This window comes from Sebastes umbrosus, chromosome 12 (genome assembly GCF_015220745.1).
Source record: "Sebastes umbrosus isolate fSebUmb1 chromosome 12, fSebUmb1.pri, whole genome shotgun sequence".
In the NCBI taxonomy this organism is placed as follows: domain Eukaryota; kingdom Metazoa; phylum Chordata; class Actinopteri; order Perciformes; family Sebastidae; genus Sebastes; species Sebastes umbrosus.
Window position 1 is genome coordinate 28624739 of NC_051280.1, and position 14640 is coordinate 28639378.

Genomic DNA, 14640 nt, shown 5'->3' on the forward strand with positions numbered 1-14640 from the left:
TGCTCGGGGAGTTTTTTCTTTCTGAAACTTCCTGGTACAATTGTCTAATGATTATTTGCATAATCAGCAACTCACACACGCACACACACAGACACTGGGGCACGGCACACAGATGGTCTTTTAGGTCTTAAGATATGGAAACAATACATTTGTTGATGTTTAAGTCGAGAAGAGTTTTATAATAATGTCATAAAAGACATGAACAAACAAAATCCCTTTAAGGAATTCAGGATTTTACGATTTTAACGGCCTACAGTATCACATTTCCTTATATATTTTCATCATGTGTTAATAATGGTTAAATAAACATAACATATACAGTATAATATTTACCAGTGTCATGCATGTTTTCGTGCCAACTTTTATAAATTCTCCCACAGTGCAACCTGTTGGCCAAACTGCAGAAGTACAAGACAAGAAAGTTTCCATATTGCTGTCATCAGTTATTTATTTTGTTTAGACACAGAGTAGAAAATATGGTTATAGACAGTCAGAGAAACACCTACACATTTAGCAGAATCATGCACCTGCCATATTTCTACATGCTGAATTATGAACAGCTGGGTTTACATAGTGTTGTTGAAGCGGGAGGGAGTCACTATACAGTCACGTGGCAGTTTACAACTCCAAAACCTGATTGAACGAGTAATATTGTTTTTTAAAAAAGAGTTATATTCTGCCTATTATTATCATCAGCATGAACAAGAGTGAGACGCAGTCAAGCTGCGGTATTACAGTGAGATTATACGAAGTAAAACTAGGGAGAAAGTAACAACACTTTTTAACAGTGCATGCATGATGGTCTTTACAGGTGATGATTATGGGATGTGTCCGTTATTACACAAAGAAGCAGGAATGTAGTTCAGGCTCAAATGTCAGAGACAGAAACTCTCACACAAACATGTTACTTACTGGAAGCTCCACTGAGTATTGCATATCTACATTTAAGGAAGAGTTTGACATTTTGGGAAATGCACTTATTGCACTTTACTGCCCAGAGTTAGATGAGAAGATCGATACCGCTCTCATGTCTGTAGGGCTACACATGTAGCTGGAGCAAGCAGCTTGTTTAGCTTAGCTTAGCTTTTTATCTTATTACACGTTTTATCTCATTTGTTTAATCCGTACAAAAACCAGTGTAAAAACGATTTCTAACTTCCTGGAGTCGCCGCTGTTTGCCGGGCAACTGGTCCCAGCCAAGAAATACTTTGGCATATGATCCCCGTAAAACGGCTAATTGTCGTTTTTACATGTCAGTTTTTGTACGAATTGTACAAACTGGATATAACATGTTAATAATTGAGCTTTAGAAGGGCTGGTAGGTGAATTCTGTTACCTTCAGACCCCATTTTCCACATTTTATCCGAAGCTAAGCTAACCTTGCTGCTGACTGCAGCTACATATTTAACATTCATACCAGTGATGCGCAGATCAGGTTTTTTTATGCTGCAATCCATTGTATTAAAAAAAAAAAAAACATCCGACATGGACACACCTGACGTCACAGCAACATGGTGGCGCACACAGTGAATTACCTTTTCATCATTTTTTATTTTATGTAGTGTTTTATGTAGTGTAGTGAACGTTGTAGCTGCTATTTCCATTTCCATTCAGTTGATTTGTTCCTGATATCTTTATGAGCATGCGGTACTAGCCTACTCCTCCCGTCTCTTTTAACTGGGTTCCCACGGATCCTTAAAATGTTTGAAATTAGATTTTCAGAATTTTTTCCCCACAGGATTTTCTAGTTGTTAATTCAAAGATGGTTACTTCTTTGCTCTTTGCTAATGGCGCTGTGGTAATTGATGTAGGTCCTCTGTAGACTGTAGCTTGTGAAGCTCAGAGACCTGCCATTCAAACAAACATCAGTTTTCTACGGGCGTCCATGTTTTCCCGAGCAAGTGCACTGGGACACATTTAGATTGGAAGTGGGGAATACCGCCTCCTTTTTTCAAAACCACAAGGCTCAGCTCAAAATTTTGTTTCAAAACAAAACTCCTCATCTCTTCTCTGACATGATTTTGACATCAGATGATTTGCTACCGCGACACTTCATAGTGATGTTTGTTCAAACAGAGAGAGACTGAAGTCTCATCTGTCATTTAAATTAATGCCATTAAAGTCATTAAAATGTCTAAAAATAAGATGGATCTTCTGATTAATCTAAAAATCCCACTTTTACAGAGAAATTTGTAGCTTTGTGTAGTAAATTCATCTTTTGGGGGGAATTCTCCTCCTTACTTGCCTGCTAAACATGCTCAAAATTTCAAATAACTTCACCTAAAAGCTAAAACAGTGCTGCTTTATGATGCCTAAAAAAACGTTCATACTGACTCGGAATTACAGACTTGCAATGGATTGCAGCATTATTACCCACACCCACCCGACCCGTTATGAGAGCTAATCCGCACCGCCCAACCCACAAAAAAATGCATTAATCAACCACCAAAACCTGACTGAGAAAGTGGACTATTGAACACAGTGTTTCTGTAAGTTATTAATAACTTACACGGAACGCTGCTTTGTCACTTTTTGACCCCCCTGCCCTGAAACCGTGATATTTTATAGTAAGATCACCTGGTGGTTCAGCCCGTGCATCACTAGTACATACGTAAGATTGTTATCGATCGTCTCATCTAACTCTCGGCTAAGCGAATAAGTCCATTTCCCAAAATGTCAAACTACTCCTTTAAGGTTGTGATTATAACAGCATCATTAGAAAAGTTTAAAATAAAAAAGTATCAACATTTTAAAAGATAGTACATCATCATTATTTCTTTTTTTTTAACCACTGAGCCATTGAAATATGTCATCCATACTGAACTCACTGTAAATGTATTATTGTTGGTGAACAGAACACCACCTTCCAGTCTGCTGTTTTCTACAGTATCGGCCAGTTTCACATAGAGAATATGACTGGATGTTGCCCCCATCAAACACAACAGAATCAGTGGACACACCTTTCAACAGATAAAGGAACCAAGCCTCGGTGTTTTCCAGCTCTACTACTGCTGAGAAGTCCAATTCCCTCTACCGTATTGTCAATTTAAAGGAAGCACAAGCCATTAACTGGCAATATAATCTCTATCAGCGTCACTACAAACATGCTACTCCCACCGTGACCCATTACATCAGCACGCCTCAGTGGGCTCACAAATTGCCTGCACAACTACAAAACTCACATAGGATCTCTGTCTATTTTCTCTTTTCATTCCAATCAGCCAGCCTGTGTGTTTGGTAACTAAGACTGAAAGTAAAATCAGCTGTACATGAGCTACAGATTTGTCTCTCTGCTTCCTCAAACTGTGAAATACAACCCTGCCAACAGTCTGTTATTGTAGTGCACACAGGAGAGATCTCATCGCAGCACAGCATAGCGCCTCTACCAGTGGATTTAGGGGGTCAGCGCCCTGCTTGTAGGCACCTCAGCGGCGGTGGTGCTACCCTCCGGCTACCAGCACGCTTTGGACTTTCATCACAACGGCGGCTGGAATCCACCTCGCAGCTCTCCGTCCACTGGCAGGAGTGTGTGGCAGGTTAGCTGTTCCTCTGCCCCATCTCCCTGTGGGCCGAGGAGGAAGAGCTCTGGCTGTCCTCTGTGTCGTCTCCGTCTGCAGGAATATGAGGAAAGCGAGGACAATTTACAGAAAATAAATAACAATAGGATTATATCAGTGTTTTTGCTTGCTTCATGCTACATTCCTGGGCCTTAATCATTCGTAACCAAACAGTATAATGCTGCAGTAGTTTACCTCCTCCTCCTGCGTTGATGTGCAGCTGGGACAGAGACAGGGTGAGAGGCAGCCCTCGTCCCTCGGGGTCGGTGGGACTCTGCAGGATGTCGTGCATGGCGTTCCTGCGTCCCGTCCTGCCGGAGGCGATGAAGTCTGCGTACGTGGCCTCAACATCAGACATCGCTCGTGCATCCTTCACACAGCAACACCTACAAGAAGAGCAGCTGTAGCTTCAGTTCCATCTATCAAAGTGTGCAAATGAATGTTTATCATTCTCCAAAACAGTTTGTCGTTAAAGGGGAACACCACCCAAATTAAGAATTACAATATGTTATTTACATGGTCTAGGAAAGTTCAATATCTGTGAACATGAGCTCCTCTCTCTCAAAGCCAGAAACCAGAGAAGTAAGTCTCAAACTTGTAATATCATAGGGTATAAAGTCTGGAGCTGCTCCATAATCAATGAATGTGAGGCTGATTTTGTGGACCGAGAAAATGTTTGTTTTCTTTTTTACACCCAAATGAGCTTTATTCTATCGTAGCGTTGTTAGTTGTGAAATAGAAAATGTCCCCTTATACTCAGAATACTCCCCTGGGTGCTCTCAGTGTCATCTCTCCCCATTCATTGTCTATGGAGCAGCTTCACACTTTAAACCCAATGACATCACAAATATGAGTTTTAGCACTCTAGTTTTTTGGGATTTGGGAGAGAGTTATTTATGTTTACTAATATTTTTTTGGACTGTCTTAGACCATAGGAATAACATATGTGAATTTTGAAAAATGGGCGTAGTGCCCCTTTAAAGTTTGGCAAATATATGCATATTATTCATGTCATGATGCATGTTTCTCTACAAATATTAACAACTGATTAACACAACACAAGAAAGCAGTTATAGGATCACATTTTTTTTTTTTTTTTATAATTTCTAACCCACTATAACAAGCACTGAATTGCTGTCATGTCTTAAATTTGATCAGTTGTGCTTTTTAAATAGGCTTCCTGCAGCAGCTAGCTCCTGCTCACCAGACAGCCAGTCCATAGTTAGCCAGCTACAGGCCCTCAAATCAAGAACCAGGTATAAAACAGGACCACACGTTAAATTACATCCCCATAATAACTCATAACGTGCTCATATTGTGTCTAAGTCTTGTATTGTGTGCTTACCTTCAGTGATGGCTCTACCAGTGCTGTAAACACAAGCTAACGGTTCATTTCTAAGGGAGTGACTTCACCTACAGAGCAGCTCGACAGGCCCAACATCATCACATCCAAAACCGGTCCAATAACACCAACAGAACCAGAACAAAACCAACCGGAGTCCAGTAGGTAACAACCCAAAGGCCTTCAGGCTACATACCGCGACGAGTCAATGCGTGGAGAGCATTTATTTACACATTATTAATCACATCAGTGATGGGATGCTCTGAGAAAGTCCCCAGTCTGATTCTCTCCATCCTCCGCCGTCGCATCTTCCTCCTTCGCGACCAATCAGCGAGCAGCAAACCGCATCTGAGCGCTGATTGGACGAGAGACACAAAAGGATGAGAGGGGAGAGCTCTGAGCAGCACCAGGGCTTCGTGATGCATTCAGGGTCACCTTGTAAATCTCAACTACATAACTAAACTATGTATTTATCTAGCAATCTATGAGGATGTAGGCTATGTGGATGTTGTTTTATTGAGAAAACAGTTTAAAAAAAGTAATAACTACACCAGTTATATAAGTAAAATCGTGTAAAATATACTTTTTGCTGGGAAGCTCCATTAAGAAAACAGTAAGTTAAGTAGCAAAAAATAATAAAATTAAAATAATAGTGTATTTGCAAATAATATACAGAATAATAATAACGGAGGTACTTGGTATATGGTAACTATATAAGCTATATATATATATACATATGTATATTTACATATATACATATGTATATATATATGTATATTTATATATGTATATATATACATGTATATATATATGTGTATATATACATGTATATATGTATATATACATGTATATATACATGTATATATGTATATATACATGTATATATACGTATATATACATGTATATATGTATATATACATGTATATATACATATATATACATATATATGTATATATATATACATATATATGTATGTATATGTATCTACATATGTATGTATATATGTATATATACAGTATATACAGTATATACAGTATATGTATATATATTTATATATATGGGAGCATTTGAGGTTGCATAGTACTATAAAAAATATTGCACAGACATTAGCATGGTTTTAGCTGAAAAAAAGGAGAAGAAAAGTCCACATTAATTAGTTAATCAATAAGCATATTTCAGAACATGCAGCACAATGTGCTTTTCTAAATGCCAAACAAACTATAACACAACAAATGTAGGTAAAACCACTGATTGAAAAGTTAAAATATACATGTTACTAAATTAAATACAGTGGAATAATGTGGATGGTACAAACTACTACCTTCTTCGTGTGCTCTGAACTCCTTAGCCCTATATTTCCCACAGCACTTGAAGGCAGCAAAAAGCTAAGGTAACTACAATAATATCAGTCAATGTTTACAGTGTTATGACCTCATACACATGCTTTTATTCTCATCACTGCTACTGAATTTACAACAGTATCATGTGATGCAGTGGAGCGTAAATCTAAAATACAGCTCACATCTGAGAATAGAGTTAGTTCATCTTTATCTGTCTTGATTAAAGTCATTAATCTTCCAGAGATCAAACTAAGAAGTCTGGTTCCAAAATAAAATAGTTAATGAAAACATTTTTTGTCTTGATGTTTGCCTTGGAGTTCACATTTTGATTCAGCATCAAATATATCTCTCTATAAATAGCCATTCTAAATTGAATGATTGCATAAAGAGAGATGCTGTGAGCTAAATGAAACGGCACAATAATGTGGAGGATATTAGCTCTTCTATGATGATGTGAAATTCGATTTGAACTAAGATGATGCCAGTAGATTATTGTGTGTAATGCTTTTTCATACCACAGGATGACGCTGCTGTCAGCATGAATAAACACAGCAACCTGTAATCACCACCACAAACCTAAAACAACCCAGCTCAGATGTGTGGAATAACTCCAATTATTATTTCACTGTTGGAGTCAGTCAACGAAAATCTTGTGGCTACATGATTATGAGAGTATTCTTCATGTAATACAACGTCTCAGTTGACCAGAGGGTTATTTCTGCTGTAGTTTAGGTATGAATTATTGATTCCATATTGAAATCTTGTTATATTTTAATCAATATAATAGTTCCAACTAGAAAACAGCCCCTCTGGAGATTGTCGGGATTCAGTGTGTTGCTTATTCACACCAGCAGCCGTATTGTACATTTTGTAAAGCAGCTTTTCTGTAGCCAGTCCATCATGCTGTGCTGCAGGACCTTGTCATTTCCCTTTTGGGAAACCAACAATGTTCTTCTTCACCACATCAATTTTCATAATAGCTCCATCTGTATTGTAAAGATAAAATACGGATGATTTCCGTTACCTCCTGATGAATTAAAGATAACGAAACATACAAAAATAACAGGTGCAATGTATTAAACAGAATGAATGTGTTGACCTTTACCCACCCATGACTCCAGCTCAAACCGTTACCGGTACGAGCATCTGAGACTGTGTTGCTGTGGAAACATCGTCTCCTCTTTGTACTCATGGCGCAGGGTTTCAGCAGGACACCTTTGGGAAGTTTTAAAAAGGATATCTGATTAGTGGCAAAGAGTTGAGACCGGCTCACTCCCACCAGCTTCAGATCTGTGGCGGTGACGTTGATCCACAGAGGCACAGCTCGCTTATTCAACCGGCTGTCTGCACTGCTGCGCTTTACCTCTCTGTAATCTGCAGCTGCACCTTGTCTTTCTGTGACTGATGTCTTCACAATAGGCCGCTCCACTCAGTCAGCAGACAGGCCACTGGTCCATACAACTTGCAGAATTAATCAACTATTTGTCATAATTAAAATACAGTATATTGCAGTTAGATACAAAATGTCATATCAGGTTGTTAAAGTGGCAATCTTGAATATTTTCATTTAAATAAACGTCTGTTAAAGGAACAACATATAACAATTAGGTGGATCTATTGTCTGAAATGGAATATAATATTAATAACTATGTTTCCTTTAGTGTATAATCACATGAAACTAAGAATTGTGTTTCCGTTACCTTAGAATGAGTCGTTTATATCTACATAGAGAGCGAGAGCGAGTCCACCATGTTGCACCGCCTTGTTTCTACAGTAGTAATTATTTGAGTATCAATGAAAATGAAAATGCAATAATCCAATTTGCATTTTCAATCTCACACGCTCATATGAGCATTCTATGATCATATTAAAATGGAAATGGGAAAGCTGTTTGACATTTAATTTTCAAAGTCGTACCCCACTGGATAATATTCAAATGTTAATTCAAATTTGAAAACTAAAACGCAATATGTAACCAGATTTTACATATACATACTTGCAAAGTGTTTGCATACATTTTGTTTTCAAAATGTTTTACATACATTTACAGCAATATTTAAGTCAAAATGAAAATGCAATTTTCTAAAAATTGGAAAATCAAAATGAAAACGGCATTTGACATTTCGTTTTCAAAGACTTAACCTGCTGCACAGTGGATAATATTCAAATGTTAAAGGTACTATATGTAACTTTCAGGAAAACCTTGTTATTAATGACACCTGTGGCTGTTATCTGCAATGTCAGCATCGTGACATACCTCTACATTGTCCATTAATTCCTGATAATGGACACCTCGTCGGGCATTATCCCTTACATAATGTTCTGTAATGCTCCTATATTTTACTTGGACCATTGGCTCCATGATCCTAAATCGCTTGCAGTTTGCAAATGACTTCATTAGCTTATGTTACGAAGCAAGTAACGGCAGATCCATGTCACGTAGCTTTTGCCAAGTTACAGCAAACTTGCTAACCTTAGCTTAAGCACTCAAGACAGTATTTTGCTTTGTTAGCTGCACACTGTTAGCACTTTAGGGGAGCTGAAGAGATGCAAGGCATTCGGGAGCGCGCATAGATGTCATATTGTTTGGATTTTTTTGGCAAAACAGTCCCGAGTCCTTTACATAGAAATCAGTCCACAGGCCGTTATAGGCAACTGAGAAAGTCGGGGAAGGTCTCAGTTTTTAAGTTACGTACAATGAGTTTACACATTGGCAATATAAAGTGATTAATATATGTACATATAAATGTTACATATAGTACCTTTAAATCAAATTTGAAGATTAAAATGCAGTGTAAACAATGTAGCCTTTAAGTCACGATTAAAATCAAAATGTAATATTCTAACCATTTCAAAATGAAAATGAAAACAACAGTTGTCATTTCATTTTCAAAGACTTAACCTGCTGTGCAGTTGAAAATATTCAAGTGTAATAAGCAAAACAACGCTCCCATTGCATCTATTACATTTTCACGCTCTTTTAGTGTCAAAATGAAAATGCAATCTGTCAGTCCTCTCATCAGTTAGGACGCCACTTCCTCATTAACATACCAACCTGAGGAGAAAGTCAGGTTTCGGTAGTTAGCCTATGGTCTCCCGCCTACAGAGAATGATTGACGTCCTATCTGAAGACCTGCCGTGATGAGATTGGCGTATCATTTTAATAAAGTCCCCTATGGGCTCCCGTAGTCTTCCTACAGTATCTCCAATAAACATTAAGAGTTTTCACTCTCCAGCTGACAAAGATTCTCTCTGCCCAGAGCTCCTTCCTGTCTCTTTGATTTTCAGATGAAGGTTAACCTTCAGAGGGAGGAATTTCTTTACCAGCTGCTTCTACAGAAAAGGACACGATTCAGACCTCAGCAAAGACAGTGTCATGTTTTATTCTCTGCAGAAGAAGATGTGGTTAGCTGTAACCTGAGCAGCCCTGAGTCTACACAGGAATGTATCAGAGGAGGAGCCGCTCTGGAGATAAGAAATAATCTCAGCATTAATCTGACTCTATTAAATTTTAATTAAGACCAAGAGCAGTACTTTTTATAGCACGTGTTAGTTTACTGGGGGTATTTGGATGGTAAAGTTAGAATGTTAGAAAGTTTGCTCCGGCTGGTGGGCGGTGCTTGGTATTCAACAGATCTCAACATGGTAGCCAGGTCACAAACTTTCTCATTTTACAGCTAAACAGTACACTACAAGATGTTTCTGAAAACAATTTATGTGAGAAATAGGCATTACAGTAACAGAATGTTGATTCATATTTAATCAGCGCTGCCTAGTTTGACCGTTTGATCGGAGTTTGTGAGTGATTGACAGCTGCTCAGAGACGGCAAGGCTCCAGCTCGACTCTGACTGGTTGTTTTCCTCCGGGCTGTGAAATCTTGCAGATGCCATTAGGAGAACAGGAGGGCACAGAGGCACATAATTTTTTTTTCAGATTAACTGTCTCATGTTCTACTGTCAGGATATAGAGACCGCTTTATAAAAATAACTTTTTAAAATCTCCACTTCTACGCACTGCAGCTTTATGCAAGTAGTTTTGTTGCCTAAACCTAACCAGTCATTTCACAATGTCAACCACGTGTCATTGTGCGTTTCTGCAAGCCTAATTTTTGGTTTGAAAACATCGTCATTCAACGTTGGTTTGCAGAAATGTACAATGCCAACCATTTTTTCTGCCGACTAGGTTGCTCTTTCTCCCTGTCTCTCTCACACATGCCATCGCCGTGCAACACAGTGGTAGGTGGGTGCAGTGTTTGTTTTCGTTGCCAGTTCCAAAAGCCAAACATAACACTGCTGCATAATCACCACACTGTCTCATCACCACGCTCTGCTTTCAATCCAATACCCACGGGATGACATAATTATTTTTGTGTTAAAATAGGTTTAAATGAGCATTCTCCCCGCAGCATTGTGTTTCACATACACACACATGCTGACACCTACGACCATCCTCTCAGTACAGCCACATTCCCTACTGATGGACACTGAGCAGCTTCACTGGAGCAGACAAGTGCCTTGCTTAAGGGGACTTCAAGTTTTAGATTAGGTCAGATGAAACTTTAATGATCCCTGTGGAGATGTCAGATCATTAGAGCAGCAGAGCATATAGGCTACAGATAAGAATAGCTGAAATGGAGTATACTGCAAGAAACGGTGCGAGGGGAGCATACTGGGGACAGCAAATAAATGAAGAAGTACTCATAGATTTACAGTGTAGCATAAAATTAAACATGTGTATTGTTACACCATAAATACGTGCATATGCTTCGTCATATTTCAAGGTTTTGTATCCACAAATCGCTGATTCTTCCATCGTTAAAGTATACATGACATTTTTTTGGGCTGCAATGTGTGCAGATAATCTGAGCATCCCAAGTCATTTCTTGTGCAATGAAGCAAACAGTGCATGCGAGAACAATGTGTGCAAGATTTAGTTTGCCACTGATGCCACTGACTGTGGCATTTGGAAATAGCTTACAGTTGACTGAACAAAGAAATGTTAGACAAAGAGGAAGTGGAAGAAAGGGAGAGGCAGAAAGAGAGGGAGACAAATATAGATAAAGCCAGCGATAGAAAAGAGTCAGAGGATATACGGAGCTCAGTACAACTGGGTTACAAACTTTTTTTCTAGTCTCCATTTGTGTTCTAACTCCCTCTAGTAAAGGCTTTGTCCTGATTTGGCGTGTGTCTGTGCATATATTGTATCGTCTATTCTAGCCTAATCAACAAAGAGGGGAGGTTTGGTTTCAAAGTTGATGGGACTCAGAATGGGGTGGAATATGTTAAAGAGTAACTAAACCCAAGAGTTTTGGCTGAAGTGCCTCTACACTCTTTTTTTCTGTGGACTTGACATCTAGCCTTTACAAAATCTGTTGTTATTAATGGGAGAAACTACAGCTGAATAGGGTACATTTTTTTTTTTACAAATATAGATATCGCCATGAAACTTCCCCAGTTGATTACTTATATTAACACATTTGTTTTTTGTATTACAAGTTTTCTGAAATTTTATGTTTAAACTCGCAAATGATGCATTATATTATTAAATATGTGCTAATTTGCGTATATTTACAGAACAGAAATTGTATCATTGGATAAAGCCATGTTCAAAACTATAGTTTCATTTTGTTGACATTTTTACAGAGGGGATTTTAGATATTTCTTTTTATTGCTCCATAAATCTGAAAACACTGTCAACAGCCGTAAAAAATACATTTTTGCCATGTTCTTTTTAGGAATAAAATATAATGTAAATCAGGCTATGAATGACATATGAACAAACCCCTCTGTAAAAACCTCCAGGATATATATATATATATATATATATATATATTATTATTATTATAAATTAGTAATTTTTTGTATTAAATTTTTTTGAAAATGTTATGTTTAAATATTCAAATGTGGCATTATTTAATGCTAACTTTTGGTGAGTTTAGGAGAAATCTACAAATGCTAATAGACAATGTGTATTAAAATAAAAACATTGATGTGTATTTAGGATGTTTTCTTTCCACTATTCTGAAAGAAGACATATTATGGAAGCAAAATAGTCCATAATCTCTAAAGTGATTGCATGAAAAACCATGTTTTTGCCTGGGGTGTCTCGTCTTGATCTGGCAAGAGCAATGTGCTTTCCTACACTGTGTGTGTGTGTGTGGATGAAGCATGAAGTTGTTAATACTCATTTAGTTGCTGGCTAGTTATCTAGCTGGCTAGCAACTCTTCACTAGCCCGACACTGGTTTTATAGGAGGGGGAGAGGGTGGAGGGAGTTGATGACAAAAGCTGCCTCCATATACGTCAGCTGCCTCCAGATCAGCCAGTAGCTAAATTCAATTGCAATAGCTGGGTTTCAACTAGTAGAGGGCAGTCACTATATGCATATTTATAACACAATATGTAGTATTCAAATACTTTGCACTAATGTACAGAGTTTGCACAAGATTTAGACCTGAGTCTATCAGTAACACTACTAAATATACATTGGTTTTCAGCTGAAAAAAAGAGGTTTGGGGGTTTCGTTACACTTTAAAGAAGCAGAAAAAACAGAGGTTATACTTTGAAAACGCTCGCAGAAACTGCCATGGGGTGTTAAAAAGACACAATTTACTGGAAAGTGTTGACTTTTGCAATTCAACATAACTGACAGACACTGTAGCTCTAGCTTGTGTTTGCACACTAACCCTCAATTTGGAGCAAGCTGGTTAAAGAAGGCTCTCTAAAAAATGGTTTCAGCTACAGAAAGCACACTCCGGTTTCTTCAGAAATTGCCCTGTCAAGCCTTTCCAGCTCTAGACATCAAAAACAAAATTCCTCTTTTTTTTGTAATTTAGGTGAGCCAACCCTTCCATATTGAGGTTAACATGGCATAAAGCTCATTAGCATCTTTGCACACCTTTTGTTTATGTTATTAAAGAAAGTGTCTTAAAAATGTCCGTAATGGTTTGATTTAGGGTACAAACTATAATAGCTGTGATAACGACATAGATGAAAACTAATATAAATGTACCAAATTCTGCAACTCATCACTTTCTGTGACACTAGAGGACAACTTCATGAAAAAAAAAATCCATTTAAAATACTGTCAGGTGAGGAGCTGCTGCTGTGTGCTGGAGTTTGGACGATAACAGCTATCAACTGTTAGGAGCCTCTTGGTATTTTATATCTGTCCCTATCTGAATACTATTGGGGCACCTATCAAAATAAAGTATGTGATAAAGTATGATAACAACATTTACTCTGGCAACATCGCTGAAATTCATTTTTTGGGTCACGGAACACCCTGACCACCTCAGCTGTCAATCAAACATATGCACTGGCCTGTCCAGGCAGACGCTTCAAGGCTAAAGGAGCATTGTTAAAGGACTAGTGTGTGTAGGAACTAGTATCTAGCGGTGAGGTTGCAGATTGCAACCGACTGAAGCCTCTCCCGTGTGTTAAGCGTGTACGTAAAAATCATGCACGTATCAGCTGTGCGCTCCAGATAAGACTGGAGACATAACCACTTAAAAGATGAGGGAGTAGTACTTGCTATCTTCCGATGTTTGTACTTTTTAAACAGAAAACACACGTTTCATATTGTGATAATTACTGGAAATGACTTACAATATAGCTCCCTGGTGATCTCCCTCCAGTCAGCTGTCACTTTAGCCAGGTTTTTTGTAGTGAAATGAGGAAGTATGGTATAGATAACTCCTCATTTCAACTCCACGAACCAGGCGTTGCTCGTCCATTGCGGGCTTTCAAAGCGAGCGAAAGGACAGTTAGGACACGGTGTCATGGACATAATGCGCAAAAATAGATTTTCAAATAGTTCGTACTATTGTGTTTTTTTTAGAACGAATATTCAAAGCTAATTTTGCCCAATTTTGCCAGAAAGTGAGTGGTGAAGCGAGAGAGAGAGAACGGTGGCGATGGGAGTGAGTAATGTCATCGACTCCGGCCCAAGCGGGAAAAGTTAAGAGTGTTTGCTTTGTCCATTATAAATATTCAAATTCGGTCCTTTAACATTCCTTTAAAGACCTTTTTTTTCCTTTTCAATAATAACAAAGAATATTGATAATACATTTAAAAATGACTTTGTCGTGATTTTTGCCTGAAAATGAGGCAAAAAGTTGTACTTTAATGTTTATTTGCTACATTTTAAGCTACCGATGTCCTGACTTGGCCTATAGGCCTTCCTGCAGCATCATTAGTGGTGCTTTTCCTTTTCCAGCTGCTGCCTCTCTTCTGTGGCATTAATCACCCTCCATACAGCAGTTCCTCTCATCCCCTGTGGGTGTCGCTGCAGACACTGGTACCCAAGCCGTCTGTCAGTCTGTCTGGCGGGGATGGAGGGGGGGTGTTGTATTGTGAACTAGAGAGAGAGAGAGAGAGAGTCTTCCTGCCTCCTCTCCTCT

The 14640-nt window shown here is 38.4% G+C and overlaps 1 protein-coding gene across 2 annotated transcripts; it reads right to left on the bottom strand.

The window, feature by feature from the left end:
* Positions 1-2222: 2222 nt before the first annotated feature.
* Positions 2223-5223, bottom strand: LOC119497871 (cAMP-dependent protein kinase inhibitor alpha-like). 2 transcript variants are annotated; one of them, XM_037786296.1, is made up of 3 exons: positions 5096-5223; positions 3753-3943; positions 2223-3611 (listed from the first exon to the last, which is right to left on the bottom strand). In XM_037786296.1, exons 2-3 carry the CDS (start codon positions 3913-3915, stop codon positions 3538-3540), a joined length of 237 nt encoding a protein of 78 aa, XP_037642224.1. In that variant the 5' UTR covers positions 3916-3943; positions 5096-5223; the 3' UTR covers positions 2223-3537. The 2 variants fall into 2 exon arrangements, with proteins under 2 accessions (XP_037642224.1, XP_037642223.1); XM_037786295.1 differs by having other exon boundaries at positions 4903-5218.
* Between the last annotated feature and the right edge of the window lie 9417 nt (positions 5224-14640).

Coding starts and splice junctions, on each gene's coding strand:
- LOC119497871 (XM_037786296.1), bottom strand. CDS start 3,915: ATGTCTGATGTTGAGGCCACGTACGCAGACTTCATCGCCTCCGGCAGG. Junction 3,612..3,752: donor CATCAACGCAGGAGGAGGAG/GTAAACTACTGC, acceptor ATATTCCTGCAG/ACGGAGACGACACAGAGGAC.